The 21074-nt window shown below is 35.5% G+C and overlaps 1 protein-coding gene across 8 annotated transcripts in view; it reads left to right on the top strand.

Annotated features, from left to right (window-relative positions):
• The window catches only part of SYBU (syntabulin), a 95511-nt gene extending 89397 nt beyond the window's left edge, over positions 1 to 6114 (top strand). For all 8 annotated transcript variants that reach the window (XM_074201215.1, XM_074201214.1, XM_074201213.1 and 5 more), the window contains 2 exons: positions 161 to 310; positions 3805 to 6114. In XM_074201215.1, coding sequence (XP_074057316.1) covers positions 161 to 310; positions 3805 to 4918 — 1264 coding nt within the window. In that variant the 3' untranslated portion in view covers positions 4919 to 6114. The remainder of the gene's footprint in view (positions 1 to 160; positions 311 to 3804) is intronic.
• The last annotated feature ends 14960 nt before the right edge of the window (positions 6115 to 21074 follow it).

The raw sequence follows: 21074 nt of genomic DNA, 5'->3' as shown, positions 1-21074 counted from the left end.
CATAAATTGTATACCACCTTTCCAGATGAAGTCATCATCATTACAGTAAAAGAGGTAAACATGCTAAATCTGTTTCTTCAAGCTCACATTTTTATGTAAAAAAAAATTATAGGAAAGTAAATAGGACAAAATTAACATATATTTACTTGGTTTATTTCAGGAGGCCAGGGAGGTATATGTCTTGTGGAGAAAATCATGGTGTTAAACCCCCAAACCCAGAGCAATATTTGACTCCCCTGCAGCAGAAGGAGGTTACAGTGAGACACCTCAAAACTAGATTGAAAGAATCTGAGAGCCGACTGCAAGAGAGGTAAAGTAGGATCATCATTTATTTTGCAAAGTGTTCAGTAATCATTTATATAAATCTATAAATGGCAAATCACAAATCACAAACATAAAAATAAACAAAAACAACTTTCTCTTTTATTGAAATACTAAAATTAGCTACAATTTTTAATCGTTTCTTTATTGCATCATTTGCTTGATTCCACTTTTAAAAGTTTATTACAGAAAATTCTCAGTTTTTTTCTGGGTATGTACAACTGAGTAACATTGCCAAACCCCAAATGATAGGTTAGTGTAAAGCTATTTTTAAACTAAATGAACACTGCAGGGAACAACCCTGTACTAGGAAAGGAACATATTATGCCTGAGTATATTATGGCCCACCTTAAGTCCTGTGCACATCTTTGGGGACTCCCTTGGGGGTTTGTCAATTCTTTCTCTGCTAAAGAATAGAGGCTCATTATTTGTTACCAAACTTCTGATTAAAAAAAATTTAAGAGATTCTAAGGAAAAGTTTAAAAATAAAAGCCTCTGATATGTTAGACACTCCAGTTGTTTCCCACTTGAGTATTTTTTTCCCTAAAACATATGGGAAAAGGACTTAGTAGAACTGTAGACCAGAGAGGTAATTTAGAATTAGGTTCATTTTAAACTGAATGCAAGGACCCAAGTCAGTTTTTAACTTTTATATAGACAATCTAAACACTTTAATTGCATTTGTAATGACTATAATAAAATAAGGCATTCCATCATAGACTAGACTCTTTACTAGATTGCCTCAATGTAGCGCCCCGCCCCCGAGAATTGGCTCTGGATTTGTTAAAATCTTGTATCTGATAGGACATGTTCCAATTTGAATTTGGGCAAATCAATTGTCCTGATTCTTATTATCCTCATCTGAAAAAAATATGAAGGGATTGGACTAGATGATCTTTGAGATCCCTTTCAGTCCTAGAGCTATGATCTTTGATCCACAGAAACTGAGGAATAGATACAACTTTCTAGAAATATTCATCTCATGGCAAATTTAATTAAAGACAGAAAGTAAAGCCTGTGAGGAAAGATTTGATATATTACTCTCAGGATATATTTATCCTGGAAAAGAAAAAGTTCAGCACTGTCTTCCTAAGAAGGAAACTTATAAAGAGGATTGAGGCCAGGGGTTGTGCATTATCAGTTAGAGTGACAATAAATGTATTTAAACTGAAGCATGAAGAATTTAGGTTAACTGTAAGAATATTTTCTTCCTAAGTACAGAGGTAGTTCTGTGCAATAGGAAGAGCACTCTAGAATCAGAGGCTCTTGGTTCAACTCCTACATTTGATATGGCTTTCATGACCTTGGGCAAGTCACTTAACTTTTTCCCTGAGTCTCAGTTTCCTCAACTCTAAGTTGAAAGGAAAGGATGAGAAGGTGTCTAAGAATCCTTCCAACTCTAGGTCTATGATTCTAAGGAGGAAAACGGCATTATCTCCTGCTCTGAAGTAGACATATGCCAATACTGGAAGAATCTGTGATTTCAGTGATATGACAGATACCTCAACCAATCAGCCTAGACAGATCACAATTCTTTTGTATTTGGATTTCTGGAAGCCATCCAGAAAGCTGTATCTCCAAAATTCATGACAACCAACTTTGTGCTAAGCCTCTCTGAATTTGACTAGATTGGTCTTCATTCCATAGAAATATGTTCATCATTGGGACAGTACTCAAAGCCTTTCTACCTTGGTAAGTCGTCAAGAACCTCTATGAATCAGTGCAGCAGAACCTTGGTAGAGGTTTCCATATTGGGGTGAATAAAGCTATATCTTTTCTAAATATATCTTTTCTAAATATATTTCATATGAAACTTTCCTCAGAGTATAATTTTTCATTTTACCTTTTTTGTTCTTGAAAGGCACCTTTAGAGGGCTAGTGTCCAGAAAATGATTTTTTTTAAAGCTATAGTCTGCAATGAAGCCTATCCACCCAAGCATGGAAGGACTTGCAATTTGTATCAATAAAAGGAAGGTCCACTGTGATCAAATCTTAGATCTTTGTAATGTAGAAGAATCTTCATTCATTACCCATTGGGGTGTCAAAGTGATTAAACTTGTTCTCTCTAGCCATGGAGGACAGATTTAGGAACAGTAGGTACTGATTTATATTCAATATAAGGGGGGAAATCATATACCTGAAGCATATCAACTCTGTAACATGCTACCCAGAGAGGTCATAAGTTATCTATCATTCAAGTTCTTCAATCAGAGATACTGGAAGATCTCTTGGCAGGGATATTGAAGACAAGATTCATGCTTTGGTCAGGGCTTTGAATCAATGATTTTTTTTATTCCTGTTAAATTCTGAATTTTTATAATATATTTTTTCTTTTAAAAATACTTCATTTTAGAAGCATGGCCTACAAATTGTTATAGAGAAATAGGATAGTTTTCCCATGCTTTAAATGCCATTCTTCCTAAGGAAAAATTTGGACCTAAGAGTTTAGAAGGAAGAGATGAAAAACAGGAAGGAATGTATAAAAATATGTACAGCAGCTCTTTTCTCATGGCAAGGAAATGGAAGTTGAGGGGAGGTCCATCAGTTGAGGGTTGGTTGGACAAATTGTGGAATGTGATCATGATGGAAAGCTAGTCTGCTGTAAGAAATGATGAACAGGATGCTCTCAGTAAAACTTGGAAAGACTTATATGAGCAGATACAGTGTGAAATGTAGGATGATCAGCTGTAAATAACTTAGCTTTTCTCAGCAGTGTTTTGACCCAAGACAACTCTGAAGGTCTCATGATAAAGAATGCTCTCCATCCTCAGAAACAGAGCTGATGGTGTCTAAATATAGATTGAAATATATTTTTTTCATTATTTTTCTTGAGATTTCTTTTGGGGGGTGTCTTTCTTTTCTTTCACAACATGATTATTATGGAAATCTTATGACTACACATTTTTAACCTGTGTCAGATTACTTGCTTTCTCAAGATGTGGGAGGGAGGGGGGAGAATTTGAAACTCAAATTTTTTTGTTTTGGGGGATTATTTTTGTTTTTTGCAAGGCAATAGGGTAAAGTGACTTTCCCAAGGTCAGCTAGGTAATTAAGTGTCTGAGGTTGGATTTGAACTCAGATCCTCCTGTCTCCAAGGTCGGCGCTCTATCCACTGTACCTCCTAGCTGTCCCCGGAATTCAAAGTTTTAAAAATGAATACCTAATCTTTCCCCTGAAATCAGGAGAAAATTAAATTAAATTAAAATTAAACCTGAGTTTGGAAGATGAAATAAGTAACTTCTAATACTCTTGTTTCTCTTCAGATCCCACAAACTCAATCTGAACATCTTATAATCATTTTTGAAATATATCAACAATTTTTCAGTGTGAATTGCAATTTTTTAAAAAAAGAAAATTGAAAGTATTAGCCTTTATGTGAATAAAGGGATGATAATAGACTGAGAGAGTGTAATATCTAAGAAATCGAATTTAAGATTTTTGTTTTTACCTTGTTAATTTGTGGTTGTTTTTAATTTTGAATAGGGAAACAGAGATTGCAGAGCTCAAATCTCAGTTAGCTCGTATGCGAGAGGATTGGATTGAAGAAGAGTGCCATCGAGTGGAAGCTCAGTTGGCCTTAAAGGAGGCAAGAAAAGAGATTAAGCAACTGAAGCAGGTCATTGAGACGATGAGGAGCAGCCTGGCTGATAAAGACAAGGGAATACAGAAATACTTTGTAGATATAAACATCCAGAATAAGAAATTAGAATCCTTACTTCAGAGTATGGAGATGGCCCAGAATGGATCTCTGAGGGATGAGCAGAGTCTAGACTATCTCTGTGATTCCCCAGAGAAAAGTTTACCTCCCAGCACTGCCTATGGCAAAATGGCAGATGCACAGGCTTTGGAAGACCAAATCATAGAGGAAGGAGCTGAGAAGGAGTTACTGGTCATTGAAAACATGGAGAACAGCACAGATTTGTTTGAAGAAATTATGATGGCCACCACTACAGAAGCTGGTGACCTGTCCCTCTTACAGTCTACAACCATTTCCTCCCCGCATAAAACAAAGGTATTTGAAATGGCCCCAGTGGGTCAGGAGGAAGGCAATGTGGTGATTGAGCAGGCCATTCAGACTGATGTGGTGCCATATAGCCCCGATGTAGAGCAGCTCATTCAGAATATGCTCAAATTACAAGACCCCCGTCCCTCAAGTCCATCATCCCTTGATGAGTCTGAAGCTGACCTGATAGAAAACTTCCCAGAGGCCACATCTTCTCTAATGGTTGATCTCACACCAAGTGATCCAAACTCTGCCATTCTTTTGTCTCCTATGGAGACACCATACACCAAGATGGAAGGTGGAAGTCATGAAAACCGAGTCATGAGGGAACTAGATTTCATGGCTTACCCTGAAGAAAGGTTGGGCAATGTCATTCATCTCTCTCAGGCAGGAATAGTGAAGCAGTACTGGAGCAACAATTTCCTGGTGGATCTTTTGGCTGTAGCAGCCCCTGTCATCCCTACAGTCATGTGGGCATTTAGTACTCAAAGAGGAGGCATTGATCCAGTCTATAATATTGGAGCATTGCTCCGGGGCTGTTGTCTGGTCGCCCTGCATTCTCTCCGCCGAACCCCATTCCATATTCAAACCTAAACAGAAGTTGTCTTTATCTTGTGCCAGTTCGTTTTGTGTGGTGTTGTGCCAGGTAGAAGAGTAGCATCTCTTGTGATGCTCTGTCCAAGAATGTGTCTTATCTAATGACAGTCTCTGTCCTGTCGTTTTGCTTCTTGGTATTTGATTTGCACTATATATAGTTGAATGCCTATTCACTGTTTAAAAACCGGAGGTATCTTCAAAAGGCATGGAGACCTGACCGGGTTTAAGTCAATGTCCCTTACCTGTGGTATGGAAAGCATGCTAATGATCCTGCGGTGTCGTCTGAGGTACCAGCTCTTATACTAGTGGTTCAGGAAGAGGAAAAATAAATAAACGTTTGCACTTTCAAGGCAGCTTACATAAGGCTGGCATGTGTCTCCTCGCTTTGCTTTGTGCCGTTTTAAAATGTGTGATTGTCCCAGCATTTCAATGGTCTTGTGCATAGCAGGGGATTGTAACCAAAAATAAAAATGCATTCTTGTAATTGGTTTGGAGAAGTCTTGATAGCTCTTTTGGTGTTTTACTTAGATTTGAAAAGGTGTGAGTATTGGACAAAGTTTATATTAAATGTAATTCCAGAGTCTTAAATGATCTGTTTGTTATTAAACCTATTAATTAATGAAGTTGTACTCTAGTTTGCTATGTATTAACTTATTTTTTGCCTATTATATATATATATATATAGTGTTTTATTGGAAATTATGTTTGTAATCACAAATTAAAAGCATGTTGAAAATGCAAATTAGTGTTTTAATTTAGCAAAATGAATTTTCTCCTGATCCCCTTAGGAGAATAGAAAGAATGTCCCACACCAATCTAACATAGCATATGAGATTTAACTGCTAAGATTAACAGAAAATGGGCTGAATCCATGGTGTTTTCCTCCAGGGAGCTTCTCTTTGCTCAAATAACTCCCTAAAATAGCAACTCATGGTGAAAAAACTTTACCCTATCTTAAAGCAAACTTGCAAGCAACTTGAATGAGAATGATGCTGCCTGACATTTATAGAGCACTTTAAGGTTTGCGAAGCAGTTTTGTTTTTTTCCTTCTACCTGGAATTCTCCCACTTCTCACCTCTGCCTCTTGGCTTCCCTGCCTTCCTCCAAGACCCAGCTCTGCTCAGATCCCATCCTCTACAGGAAGCCTCTTGTACCCTCATCCCCTGTGCCTTCCCTTGACATGACATTCTATTTTTTATTATATACATATATATATATATATATATATATATATATATATATATGTCTTGTATATACAAAGGTATTTGCATATTGTCTTCTCCATTAAAATTTGAGCTTCTTGAAGGCAGGAACCATGTTTTTGCCCTTTTTTTGTACCCCCCAATACCTAACATAATGTCTGGCACATCATAATTGCCTAATAAATGCTTGTTGATTGAATGACTTGTACTCCCTCCCTTGTGTGCTACCCCTTCCCTGAAACCCCATATATAGACTCAGATATTTGACAAATTCCAGGTTAAATTGGTGTCTTCTTTCCTTTGATCTCAGGGAACAGAAAACCAATCAAGGGAGTTCTGCCCAGGAAGACCCTCCTTTTCCTATAAAAGCTGCTATCTCTGATCTGGTTTTAGATCAGACCTGATCTAAGAGGTGCAATGGTTCCTCAATGGTAGCTACTCTGGAAAAATAGACCAAGAAGTCTTTGATTGTGGAGATCTCCCTCTTCCTGCCATGTTCTAAAGACCGTGTTCCTTGAGGCTACCTTGCATATCCATATATATATATATATATATATATATATATATATATATATATATATATATATATATATTCCTTCCCTTTCAAGTCCCACTTTGAAGTTGCTAGTCCCAATTCCAATGAAAGGGAATTTTATGATTTACCCTATATGGGAAGTTTCAGATGTAACCCTCATTATGAGTAGGGATCAATAAATTGCCTAAGTACCTTATTTCTTCTTCTTTCTTCTTTAGGTATATAAGGTAAACTACTTGAACTTCCCTTAAGGACAAATAAAAGTGCAAACAAAAGAGAATTCTTCTATGAAGCTCTTTTGTTGCCAGTAAAAAATTCTGATAGCTTTACCTATTGTCCTCTTTCTCATTTAATCCTTACAACTTTGTGAAGAAGGCTCTATTAATATTCTCATGCTCAGATTATGAGACTTCTCAGAGAAGTTGAGTATCTTACCCAGGATCACACAGCTAGAAAGTGATGGAAACCATACTCACATCCAAGTCTTCCTGATACTAAGTTAAACATTTTATCCACAATAGTATGTTCCCTCTCACATATTTCTCTCTTTACAACTGCCTGTGTCTTTGTGAGAGAAGTTAGTGTCTTTTTTGTTGGGGTTTTTTTTTCTGTGGGTTGGCTAATTTTCTAGATTCATTTGCAAGGTATCAAAAGAAAGTCATCCCACATGTGAAAAAGAAGGAATAATTATTAGAAAAGCAACATGGTTCAGTGGTCTAGCCACTTAGATTCAAAACTAAGAACTTCTATATAAAGAAATAGATAAAATATATTTTTCCAAATATTCCAATATTCATATCAATATCAACTTGTGCAAGTTGATCAGATAAATAATTGGTTTTTTTAAGGGGTTTTTTTGCAAGGCAAATGGGGTTAAGTGGCTTGCCCAAGGCCACACAGCTAGGTAATTATTAAATGTCTGAGGCCGAATTTGCACTCAGGTACTCCTAACTCCAGGGTCAGTGCACTATCCACTGCTCCACCTAGCCACCCCGATTGGATTAATAATTAATGGAAATGGCAATCATATTCTGGGACTACAGATACCATAAATATATAAAAACCAAAAATTTGGAACCTACAAAAGGGAAATTGCTTTGGGTCCTGTGACAAAAAAAAAATAGGTATTAACAGTAGACCCATTAATGAAAATTAATTAAACAGTTCATTACCTTCCAATCAACTGGTTATAAGTCCTTCTGAATTTAGCTGGCATTCAGATGACAAGCCCCAGACATGTCCAGACCCCAGACAAACCCAAGACCCAGCTCTGCTCAGATCCCATCCTCTGCAGGAAGCCTCTTGCACCCTCATCCCCTGTGCCTTCCCTTGACATGACATTCTATTTTTTATTATATATGTCTTGTGTATACAAGATCAGTATCTGGATCAGTACTTGAAGCTTTTATATCAACACCTGCCATATCTTATGTTACACTGACAATGTCACCTTCATCAACACCAGGTCACCTTCATTACTCAATAAAATATAAACTAGGTAACTACACTCTGATAAAAGGTAGCATAGATGATGAAGCAATGCCTATATTGAACCTGTATGCACCAAATAATATAGTATCTAATTTTTTAAAAAAAGTTAAATGAATAAAGGTGGTAATATGTAGTACTATAATTGTGGGGGACTTTAATCTATCCCTCTTAGAACTAGATAGGCTAACAAAAAATAAGAAAGAAGTCAAGGAATTGAATAGAATTTTAGATAAGCTAACCAAAAATCAGGAAAGAATATAATGGAAAATAGAAAGGAATATATGCATTTTTTCTCAAGAACTCATAGTACCTTTACAAAGATTGACCCTATATTAGGACATAAAAATTTTAGAGTTAAAAGCAGAAATATTAAAAGTATCTATATTCAGATAACAATATCATAAAAGTTATATTTAACAAGAGACATAAAAACAAATAAAAAATCAGAGTTAAACAATTGAAACTTAAAGAATGAGAGTGTTAGAAAGCAAATCATATTCAATGATTGGCAAATTGCCTTCTGTGGGGGGGGGAGTAAGATTAGGGGAAAATTGTAAAACTCAAAATAAATAACATTTAAGAAGTCAAAAAAAAGAAAAAAATCATAGAAACAATTTTATTAAAGAAAATGACAATAAAGAGGCAAGATAACATATCAAAACATAAGATTAGCAAAAACAGTGATGAGAGGAAAATGTATATCTTTAAATGCTTACACCAATAAAAATAGAGAAAGAGCAAATGAATGAATTGAGTATGCAATTAAAAAACTAGATGAAGAACAAATGATAATCTCCAATTAAATACTAAATTGGAAATAATAAAAATTAAAAGTGATATTAATAAAATTTAGTGTTAAAAATACCATTGTGGGGCAGCTGGGTGGCAAAGTGGATAGAGAACCAACCCTAAACACCTAAGTTCAAATAAGACCTCAGACACTTAATAATTACCTAGCTGAGTGACCTTGGGCAAGTCACTTAGCCTAGCCAAAAAAAAATTGAATTGAAAAATAAAACTAGGGGTGGCTAGGTGGCATAGTGCATAAAGCACCAGCCTTGGAGTCAGGAGTACCTGCGTGCAAATTCAGTCTCAGACACTTAATAATTACCTAGCTGTGTGGCCTTGGGCAAGCCACTCAACCCCATTTGCCTTGCAAAAAAAAAAAAAAGAAAACTAGAAGCCTATAAAATCAATAAGCCATTGGTTAATGTGATTTTTAAAAGAGAGAAGAAACCCAAATCTCTAGTATTAAAAGTGAAAAGGGTGATCATACAATGTACAAAGATGAAATTAGAGCAATTATAAGGACTTCTTTTGCCCAGTTATGTGCCAATAAGTTTAACAATCTAAGTGAAACATAAGAATATTTATAAAAATATAAATTGCCTAGATTAGCAGAAGAGGAAATAGAAAATCTAAAGATACCTATTTTAGAAAGAGAAATTGAATAGGCCATAAATGAGCTTCCTAAAAAAAAAGCATAAGGACTAGATGAATTTACAAGTGAATCCTATCAAACATTTAAAGATCAATTAATTTTAATATTAAAGCATTCAAAGAGGGGATCTTACCAAACTCCATTAATGAAACAAATATGATATGGATACCTAAACCAGGAAGAATAAAAACAGAAAAAGAAAAACTATAGATCTAATAAAAAAAAGAGAAAATTATATCTCAATTCCATTAATGTACAGGGATGGGAAAATTCTAAATAAACTACTAGCTAAAAATATTACAACAATGTATGTACTTATACATATGATAGAATGGAATTATACCAGGAATTCAGTAAAATTATCAACATAAATGATTATATCAATAAAAAAGTTTTTTTTAATCATATGACTATATAAGCTGATGCAGAAAAAAATTGATAAAGTACCACACTCACTTCAATAAAAAAAATTTGAAAGTATAAGTATAAATGAACTTTCCTTTAAATTTATTTTAAAAAAGTATTCATCTAAAACCAGCAGTAAGTATTATTTGTAAAGGTAATAAGAATCAAGCTTTCCCATTAAGATCAGGTATGAAACAAGGATGCCCACTGTCACCACTATTATTCAATATTGTATTGGAAATGCTAACAATAAGAAAAGAAAAAGAAATAGAAGGAATCAGAATGGGGAATGAGGTAATAAAACTATTAATTTACAGATGATATATGGTATATTTGGAAAATACTAAACTCAATGAAAAGCTAGCCTAAGAATTAATAATTTTAGCAAATTAGCAGGATATAAAGTAAATCCACTTGAGTCATTGGTATTCTTATATATAACAAACAAAACTCCAAAAGAAGAGATAGCTAGAGGTAACCCATTTAAAATAACTCTAGACAGTATAAAATACCTTGAAGTAAATTGTCAAAACAAACCCAGGAACAATATAAACAAAATCATAAAAAAATTATACTAATAAAATCAGATTTAAATAACTTGAAAATATTAAATGTTCATGTGTAGGTAGGGACAATATAATATAAATGACAGTTTTATCTAAACTAATGCATACATATATATATATATATATATTCAATGCCTTCCAATTAAATTATCACATTTTTTAACTGAATTAGAAAAAACAATAAGAAAATTCATTTGGAAGAAAACTCAAGAAAATTAAATGCACTAATGAAAAAGATGTAAAAGAAGAAGGCTTAGCAGTACCAGATCATAAACTATTTTATAAGTCAGTTCTTATCAAAACTGATACTAAGAAATGATAAATTAGAACAATAGATATACAATTTACATTAGGAAATAAATATAGTAATCTTGAATTTGACAAGCATAAAGATTATTTGATAAAAATTATTGGGAAAACTATAAAACAGTATGGCAAAAAGTAGATCAATAGCTAACAATATTTACCAAGATTACAGTAAAAAAATGGATGCAGATCTAGATATGAAACAATATTACAAGAAAACTGGAAGGACTTGAAACATATTAATTATCAGACTTATGGATAGGCAAACAATTTATGAATAAACAAGGGAGCAGAATGAGGTGAAAAATGGATAATTTGTATCATTATATTAAAAAGGGTCTGTACAAATGAAACAAATGTAGCCAACATTAGAAGGAAAACAGAGAATGGGAGGGGGAGGGGAAGTATGTGAACATGCAGTTTTCAGATGAAGAAATCAAAATATGAATAGATCACATTTATTTATAGCAGCAATCTATGTAGTAGCAAAGAACTGGATATGTGGAGATGCCCATTAATTAGGAAATGACTGAACAAGTCACAGATTGTGATGGAATACAACTGCACTATAAGAAATAATGAACTTGATGATCTTAGAAAAATATGGGTAGATTTGCATAAAATAAGAAGAGTGAAATGAGCAGAACCAAAAGAATGTCACATATAGTAATAGCAAAATTGTTTTAAGAACAACTTTGAGTGAATAAGCAATTTTGACTATTATAAATACTCAAATTAACTATGAATATATGAAGGAAGAAGTATACTGAGGATACATTCTCATCCACTTTCCTAAATATAAATTTAAAATGAACTTGATATCTCCAAAGTTAAAAGAGCAGAAGCTCACTTTTGATATATATTAGGTTTTGTTTATTTACTGGGGAAGAAGCAGGTCTATGCTGAGAGAGGTAAATGAATACTGCTTACCCCAATCCTGTTCCCCCTTAGGTCAAAAAGGTACAAAATATTCCAGATATCTGCCTCTTATTAGAGGTGGATTCTCCCTAGATTATGTTTAGAAAATAGTTCATACCATTAAAGATTGTATATCAAACATAAAATTGGAAGATAAAAAGACTGCCTATTTGTTACACTACAGATTTAGAGGATTCCATCTCCATTCTGCCTTCTGATCTAGTTTAGATTGAAATGTACAGGGACTACCATGGGTACCTTGTCCTAAAGTTGCTCTTATCAGCAGAAGTAGCATTTAAGGTTCTGCTCTCTATTTAGTAAGAAGCCTCATAGAATTTACCATATAGGTCCTTCCTGGGACAAGCCAAGATGGTGGCATGAAGCTAGCATGCTCTCAGAGGTTTTCCCTATACTAAGCTGAATGAAGCCTCTGCACAATTTAAAGCTACAGATCCTACTCCCCATCCCTAAAAAAAAGACAAGATCCATAGAAGTTTTCAAAAGTAGACATCATGGAGGATCTTCAGTAAAGATCTGTCTCTTTGAGTGAAAAAGGAGAAGTAAAGCCCAGTGAGGCAGGAGAGCTGGGAAGTCAGAGGGAGATTTTTAGCCACAGTGCAGTCCAGGTCCCGAAAGCTTAACAACAGCATAGGCCTTGGCAGCTATAAAGCAAGGCAGCAGGGAGGGGTTCCCAACCCCCAAAAATCTGAACCCTGGAAACACCGGGGCAAAAGACGGGACAGGGTCAGGAACAAATCACTACATAGGCAGAACCTAGACAAAAAGGAGGAAACAAACCCCTACAAAGACAATGTCTTGATTGCATAGGCAACATCTTGATCATCTACAAGCCAAGAATTAAATCACAGGCCCAGTACAAAAGTTTGGGTCTATACTTCCTAGACCCCAGGATTAGAACTCAGACATTTCAAGATGAGCAAAAAAGCTAAGAGTGCTCACTATAGAAAGCTCCTATGCAGATAAAGATAACAATGCCACCTCAAAAGAAGAAAACAGTGAAAAATTGCCAACAGGGAAGTCTCAAGAGAGTCTATGAATTGGACTCAAATCCAAAAGATCATAGAAGAACTTTAAAAAAAATTTAAAAACCAAAGAAGAGAGGAAGGAAAAAAATGGAAGAGAGAGAAATGAGTCATACAGGAAAATTATGAAAAATTGACCAAAAAAATCAACTCTTTTATTTTTTATTATATAAATATTTTATTTGTTTTCCAGTTACACACAATGGTAGTGTCTATATATCATTTTTGCAAGGTTTTGAGTCTTACAATTTTTCTCCCTCCCCTTCTGACTTTCCCCAACAGAAAACAATCTGATATAGTATTTACATTTGCTTCTATGATATGCATGAATCAAAATTTAATGTGTTATGTGAGAAGAAACACATGCAAAATGAAGAAAGAAAATGTTAGAGATAGCAAAATTACATAATACATAAGATGACTTTTAAAAATTGAAGATAATAAGCATTGGTCTTCATTTAAACTATACAGTTCCTTCTCTGGATACAGATGGCATTCTCCATCACAAATCCCTTAAAATTGTCCTGATTATTGCACTGATGGAGTGAGCAAATTCATTAAGATTGATCATTCCCATGTAATTCTTAAAAAGTATGATGTTTGGGTGGTGGAGCCAAGATGGTGGCATGAAGGTAGCATATCCTGGGAACTCCAAACCCCAAACCCCCAAAAAACAAAGGATGACTCTAGCCAAAATTTAGAGGGGCAGAACCCACAGAAGATAGATTAATACAGCTCCTTCCTGCATCCTGTCTATATAAACATACTGCAAACAGCAAAAAAGAAGCAATTTAAATACAAAGCAAACACAATCAAACTTACACAGGATTTATCAGTTTCAATACTGAAGGACCAGAGGACCTGGAATGCCATATTTCAGAGAACAAGGGACCTTGGATTACATCTAAGAATTTACCACCCTGTAAAATTCAGCACATTCTATATGGGAAAAGACGGATGTTCAATGAAATGGAAGACTTCCAAAATTTCCTGATAAAAAGACCAGAACTGAACAGAGAATTCAATATCCAAATGTAAGACTCAAGCGATGCATAAAAAATGTAAAAAAAAGAGGAAGAAAAAAACAAAAGGAAACAGTCAAGTTAGTCAAGAACATCAAATTGTATACAACTCTATAAGGGAAGACATAAAACTTGTAATTCTTGAGGAATTGTATTTTTCTCAGGATACTTAAAGGTTTGAATATAATTGTAGAGATTAGTGGACATGAGTATGATTCTTGTCTTTCCATTTTTAATGGAAGACCAAGATGACATTACTATGTTTGAGACAAAAGTTAGATGATAAGCAGAGGTGTTTAAGCTTATGTCTCAATTTCTTTTGACTTAACTTTAATTCTGCATTGCTCATAAAGCTTAGCACTTTCTCTGATGAGGGAATACTATACTGGGCAGTCTGAAGCCAGTGTCTCCAATACCCTACAATCAATTGTATAGTTCCCAAGAGAGACCTTCAGAGTATCTCATCACTTAGAGACTCTATGGTTGACTAAATCAGAAATGAGTTTAGGGGCAGAGAGTGGAAATTTACTTAGAAGGATTGGACTTAATCCATACTTCAGTTAATAAGGGTTTAAGTACTCTGGGTGGGGAACTAAAGGGAGGAATGTGGGAGAGAGTATGCTTGGAGGGAGTACAAATGGTTCATGAAATGATTTGGTTTTGAATGAAACATGAGAATTGTGTGTACTTGCTGTGTACTTAAAATGGGGATAAGGTATACACTGGTTATTATTTGGTGTGATTCATGACTCATGAGAAGTGTATTTCTAATGAGACAGAAAATGGGAGGGTACTTAGTGACTATGAGTTAATCCCACTTATCAAACAATCAAAAAATCTATCAATCTGTGATTGTACTTTGATAGTACTTTGAACTTATCAAGCAATCAAGCAATCAATTTATCAATCTGTAATTGATGGTACTTGGTTGATAGAAGTTGATTGATAGTACTTCTATCAATAAATAGCAGGAGGTGAAGAGACACAAAGATCTATTAGAGGGGAAAAAAGGAAGAGTGTGAACACTGAGTAAATTCTATTCAATAGATTTGACCCAGAGAGGGAATAAGATACATTCTGACTTGGGTTTAAAAATCTATCCTGTCTACAGAGAAGTGGGCATGGGGGGGCGGGGAAGAAAAGAGTAGAAGGGACTAATAAAAAGGATGGTAAAGGTAAAGTGAAAATAAATTCAAAGTTAAATTTTAAAAGAAAAGTTAAAGGGGAAAGGGAATAAAACTTTAGTGAGAAGGAATAAGAGGAAAGGAAAGAGTAAAATATAGATGGGGAAAGATAGCATGGAGGGAAATACAGAATTAGTAAGCTTAATTGTAAATGTGAATGTGATGTACTCTCCCACAAAACAGAAGCAGCTAGCAAAAGGGATTAAAAACCAGAATCCTAGAATATGTTGTTTACAAGAAGCATATCTGAATCAGAGACATAAACATAGGGTAAATGTAAAAGACTGGAGCAAAATATATTATGCTTCAGCTGAAGTAAAAAAAAAAAATCAGGGGTAATGAGTCAGATCTCAGATAAAGCAAAAGGAAAAATCGGTCTCATTAAAAGGGATAAGGAAGGAGAATATATCTTTTTAAAAGGCACCAGAGGTAATGAAGCTCTATCATTATTTTTTATTTATTTTTTTTGTAAGACAATGGGGGGGGTTAAGGTCACAGAGCTAGGTAATTGTTAAGTGTCTGAGGTCACATTTGAACTCAACTAGATCTGATTCCACTGCATCACCTAGCTGCCCCGAAGCTCTATCATTATTAGATATGCATGGACCTAGTGGTATAGCATCCAAATTCCTAGAGGAAATACTGAGTGAATTATGGGAAGACATAGACAGTAAAACTTTAATAATGGCGGACCTCAACCTCCCTCTCTCAGAACTAGATAAATCTAACCACAAAATAAATAAGAAGGGGGTAGCTAGGTGACCCAGTGGATAGAACACTGACCCTGGAGCCAGGAGGACCTGAGTTCAAATCCAGTCTCAGACACTAAATAATTACTTAGCTGTGTAACCTTGGGCAAGTCACTTAACCCCATTGCCTTGCAATAGACAGAGAGATGATAGATAGATAGATAGATAATAATTAGGAAGTTAAGAAAGTGAATAAAATCTTAAAAAATAATTTAGATATGTTTTGGGAATAGAAAAGAATATACAGGTGGCTAGGTGGCTCAGTGGATAGAGCAATGGCCCTGGAATCAGGAATACCTGATTTCTTAATAATTACCTAGCTGTGTGGCCTTGGACAAGTCACTTAACTCCATTGCCTTGCAAAAACTAAAGATATATGTATGTGTGTGTGTGTGTGTGTGTGTGTGTGTGTGTATACTATATATATAGATAGATAGATAGATATACCTTTTTCTCTGCATTCTCTGCAGTACATAACACTTATACCAAAATTAAACATGTACTAGGGCATAAAAATCCTATAATCAAAGGCAGAAATAATAAATGCATACTTTTCAGATCATGATGCAATAAAAATTATATGTAATAAATGGTTATAGAAAGATAACCCAAAAATTATTTGGAAACAATAACTTAATTTTAAATAAAGAGCCGATCAAACAGCAAATCATAGAAATAATAATTTCCTACAAGAAAATGATAAAAATGAGTTATCATACCAAAATTTATGGGAGGCAGCCAGGGCAGTTTTTAGGGGAAATATATCTCTAAATGCTTATGTGAATAAAATAGAGAAAGAAGAGATCCATGAATTTATTATGCAATTTAAAAAAACTAGAAAAAAGCACAAAGATCCTCAATTAAATACCAAATAAGATATTCTGAAAATCAAAGGAGAGATAAGTAAAATTGAAAGCAAGAAAACCAATGATCTAATAAATAAAACTAAGAGTATTATGAAAAACCAATAAAATAAAATAAGTAAACCTTTGATTAATCTGATTTTAAATAAAGAAGATAATCAAATTACCAGTATCAAAAATGATAAAGGTGAACTAACCACCAATGAAGAAAAAATTAAAGAGATAATTTGGAGCTATTTTGCCAAACTGTATGCCAATAAATTTCATAATCTGAGTGAAATGGATAAAAATGTACCAAAAATAGAAATGGCCCAGATTAACAGAAGAGGAAATAAAATATTTAAAGAGCCCCATTTCAGAAAAAAAGAAATTGAAGAAACCATCAATAAATTCCTGAAGAAAAAGTCTCTAGATCCAGATGGATTTACATGTGAATTCTACCAAACATTTAAGGAACAATTAATTCCTATTCTACATCAACTATTTTAAATAATAAGAGAAGGAGTTCTGCCAAATTCCTTTTATGGCACCAACATGGTGCTGATAACTAAACCAGGAAGAACCAAAATAGACCAAGAAAATTATAGACCAATCTCCCTAATGAACATTGATGCAAAAATCTTAAATAAAATTTTAGCAATGAGGCTACAACAAGTTATTACTAGGATGATGCAATGTGATCAGATAGAATTTATACCAGGAAGGCAGGAATGGTGCAAAATTAGGAAAACACTCAACATAATTGAACATATCAATAGCAAAATCAACAGAAATTATATGATTATCTCAATAGGTACTGAAAAAGCCTTTGATAAAATATAACATCCATTCCTATTAAAAACACTAGGAAAGTAAAGGCGATAGCCTTTACTATTCAATATAGTATTAGAAATGCTAGCAATTAGAGAGGAAAAAAGAAATTGAAGGAATCAGATTCAGCAATGAGGAAGCAAAACTTTCACTCTTTGCAGATGATATGATGGTATACTTAGAGAACTGGAGTAAATCATCTAAAAAAACTACTTAAAACAATTAAATTCAGGAATGTAGCTGAATATAAAATAAACCCACATAAATCATTAGCATTTCTGTATATGAATAACAAAGCCCAAGAGCAGAGGTAGAAAGAGAAATTCCATTTAAAGCAGATGCAGATAACATAAATACTTAGGAATCTACCCCCCCAAGGCAAATCCAGAAAATGTATGAATACGATTATAAAGCACTTCTCACACAAAGTCAGAGCTAAACAATTGGAAAAATGTCAATTGCTCATGGTTAAGTTGAGCCAATATAATTAAAAATGACAATTTTCCCCAAATTTAATCACTTATTCAGTGCCATACCAATCAATACCAAATAACTGTTTTACTCAGCTAAAAAGAATAATAACAAAATTCATCTGGAGCACCAAAAGGTTAAGAATAGCAAGGGAACTGAAAAAAAAAAGTAAAGGAAGGTGACCTAGCTCTACCAGATCTAAAGCTATAAAGCGGCAGGCATCAAAACTGCCTGGTTATGGTTAAGAAATAGAATAATGAGGGGCAGCTAGGTGGCACAGTGGATAAAGCACCGGCCCTGGAGTCAGGAGTACCTGGGTTCAAATCCAATCTCAGACACTTAATAATTACCTAGCTGTGTGGCCTTGGGCAAGGGACTTAACCCTATTTGCTTTACAAAAAATCCTTAAAAAAAAATAGAATAATGAATTGACTTCCAGCCAAGATGGCGGAGAGAAGACAGGCACAGTTCTAAAGTCTCCTGATCTCTTCCCCATCTATCACATGAAGGAAACCTCTTAAAAGAAATCCAACCGAAAAAAAACCAGAAAGAAAAGCCAGAAGAAAGAACATCTACCTCAGGATTTGTCTCCCGCAGCAGCTTTGGCCAAATTCGGGTGGGTGAGTCTGGGCTCAGAGGGAGGATCAACCCCGGATCAGTCAGATTAACAGCTGAACTGGAACTGGGAGTCTGAGGGCCAAGGGCCGGAGAGCCAGACCTACTGGATCAGTGGTGGGGCTGGCCGAAAGGGGCTTGGGTCTGCAGGGAAGCAGAGGCACTGATGTTGGTGCTGTCCCCCTGGAGCTTGGGGACCAGGCTCGGGGGGAGAGTTCTGGTGCAGGAGAGCTGCGGACACCATCCCTGGGCTCCTCAGGTCTGAGAAACTCTGAGTCCACGCCTCCATTGCACAGAGGCCTCTTCCCAAATAAACAAATGCAAACTACTTCTGCTTCAGGCCAAGGTGTGTGAGCAGAGGAACCAGCCCAGCTGGGGAATGACCTCAGGCCAGGGTAAAGCCCACCATTGATTGAAGGCAGAAGAATTCAATAGCACCAGCTCCTCCCTTCAAGCAAAGGGAGAAGGCCTCTCAATCAAGGTCACAGACACTCCGGAGAAAGCAACCAGCACCTCCTATTGGCCAGCCAGAGAAACTGAACTCAATAAAGCCTTTAGCAATCCCAAGCCCAGGTGAAACAGGCCCCCCTCTCTGCCAACTCAAGGTTTTAGCATACTGAACAAGGGTCAGTGGAAAGGTGGATCCATAGAAAAATTCCTGGAAAGGAAAGACCCCAACTCAGAGAGACCTGGAAACTCTGATGAGAATACAATCTGGTCTCCAGCACAGAAAGACTTCCTTGAAGAAATAAGGAAGGAGCTTAAAAATTTGTGAGAGACAATTAATACCTTGCAACAAGAAAACAAAACCTTAGAAAGTACAATTAGACAAACACAAAAGTAGAATCTCTCAGATCATTAACTGGACAATTACAAAATGAGAATAAATCTCTCAGATCATCAATTGGACCAATACAAAATGAGAATAATTCTCTCAGATCCTCAAATGAGCAAATGCAAAAAGAAATTAATTCTCTCAAAACCTCAATTGGTCAAATGGAAAGCTCTTTCAAAAGTAGAATTGACCAATTGGAAAAGGAGTTGCAAAAGGTTAATGAAGAAAACTCCTCCCCCAAAAAAAGAATGGAGTCTACAGAAACTAATGACTCCATGAGACAGCAAGAGTCAGTTAAACAAAATTAAAAAAATAGAAAAAATAGAAGTAAATATAAAATACCTCATCAACAAAACCACTGACCTTGAGAATAGATCGAGGAGGGGCAACCTGAAAATTATAGGACTTCCTGAAAACATTGAAGAGAAAAAAAGCCTGGACTTCATATTACAGGATCTAATGATGGAAAACTGCCCTGATATCATGGAATCAGAGGGCAAAGTAGTTATTGAAAGAGTACATTGATCCCCACCAGAAAACCATCCTAAAATGAAAACACCAAGGAATGTTGTGGCCAAACTCCAGAACTATCAGATAAAAGAGAAAATCCTGCAAGCAGCCAGAAAGAAACAATTTAAAAATCAAGGAGCCACAGTAAGGATCACATAGGACCTGGCTGCATCAGCTTTAAGGAATCGAAGGGCCTGGAACAAGATATTTTGAAAAGCACAGGAGCTTGGAATGCAGCCAAGAATCTACTTTCCTGCAAAACTGAGCATTCTCTTACAGGGAAAAAGATGGACATTTAACGAAATGGAAGAATTCCAAAAATTTCTGATGAAAAGACCAGAGCTAAACAGAAAATTTGGACATCAAACAGGAGGTGCAAGAGAAACATGAAAAGGTTAAAAAAAAAGGGGGGGGGGTGGTAAAAGGAAAAAAATCCAGTAAGTTGAAACTGGCTATATCCCAGCATGGTGGGGGGGAAGATTCTCATAAATCTTGAGAAATGTATCTCTAACAGAGAGAATACACCTAGCCAGAAATGATGGACATTCATGACCTATCCATGAGACTACTATCTAATGGAATGTAACTGGATTTAACCCCACTTGGGAGAAAGACTCTAATAACTCTCAGAAATTTTGACTCTATTCGAAAGAATATACTGAACTAGAAGGGACAGACACTCAGAATTTTCTATGACTTAGATAGAATGATCTAAAAAAAAACACTACCTCCCTAAAAAGGGGGACAGGAAAGAGATGGGAGGAGGGAGGGGATTGAATGGGGTAAATCTCATTACACTAAAAGGTACAAAAAACCTGTGGTAATAGTGGGGAAGAAGGGAGCAGAGGAGAAACACCTGAATCTTCTTCGCATCAGACTTGGCTTAAAGTCAACCTACACATACTCAGTTAACTTATAAAACATCTAACCTTTCAAGTATTAAAAGGGGAAAAGGGGAGGGGGGGACAGAGAAAGGGAAGGGGAGTGGGAAAATAAGGGGAAACAACAAAAAGAAGGGAAGGGAAAAGGGAAAAAGGGAAAGGGGAAAGAAAGGGGAGGGTGTGATATAGGAGGGCAAACACACTGAAGGGGGTGGTATTCAGAAACAAAAGACTGGGGAATATGGATAAAAGGGGGGAAAGGGGGAAAAATACAAACAGAGGGAAGATAGCACAGAGGGCAATAAA

This window comes from Macrotis lagotis, chromosome X, assembly GCF_037893015.1.
Source record: "Macrotis lagotis isolate mMagLag1 chromosome X, bilby.v1.9.chrom.fasta, whole genome shotgun sequence".
NCBI lineage: Eukaryota > Metazoa > Chordata > Mammalia > Peramelemorphia > Peramelidae > Macrotis > Macrotis lagotis.
Note: the sequence above shows the minus strand (reverse complement) of the source record. Positions and strands in the feature narration are given on the sequence as shown.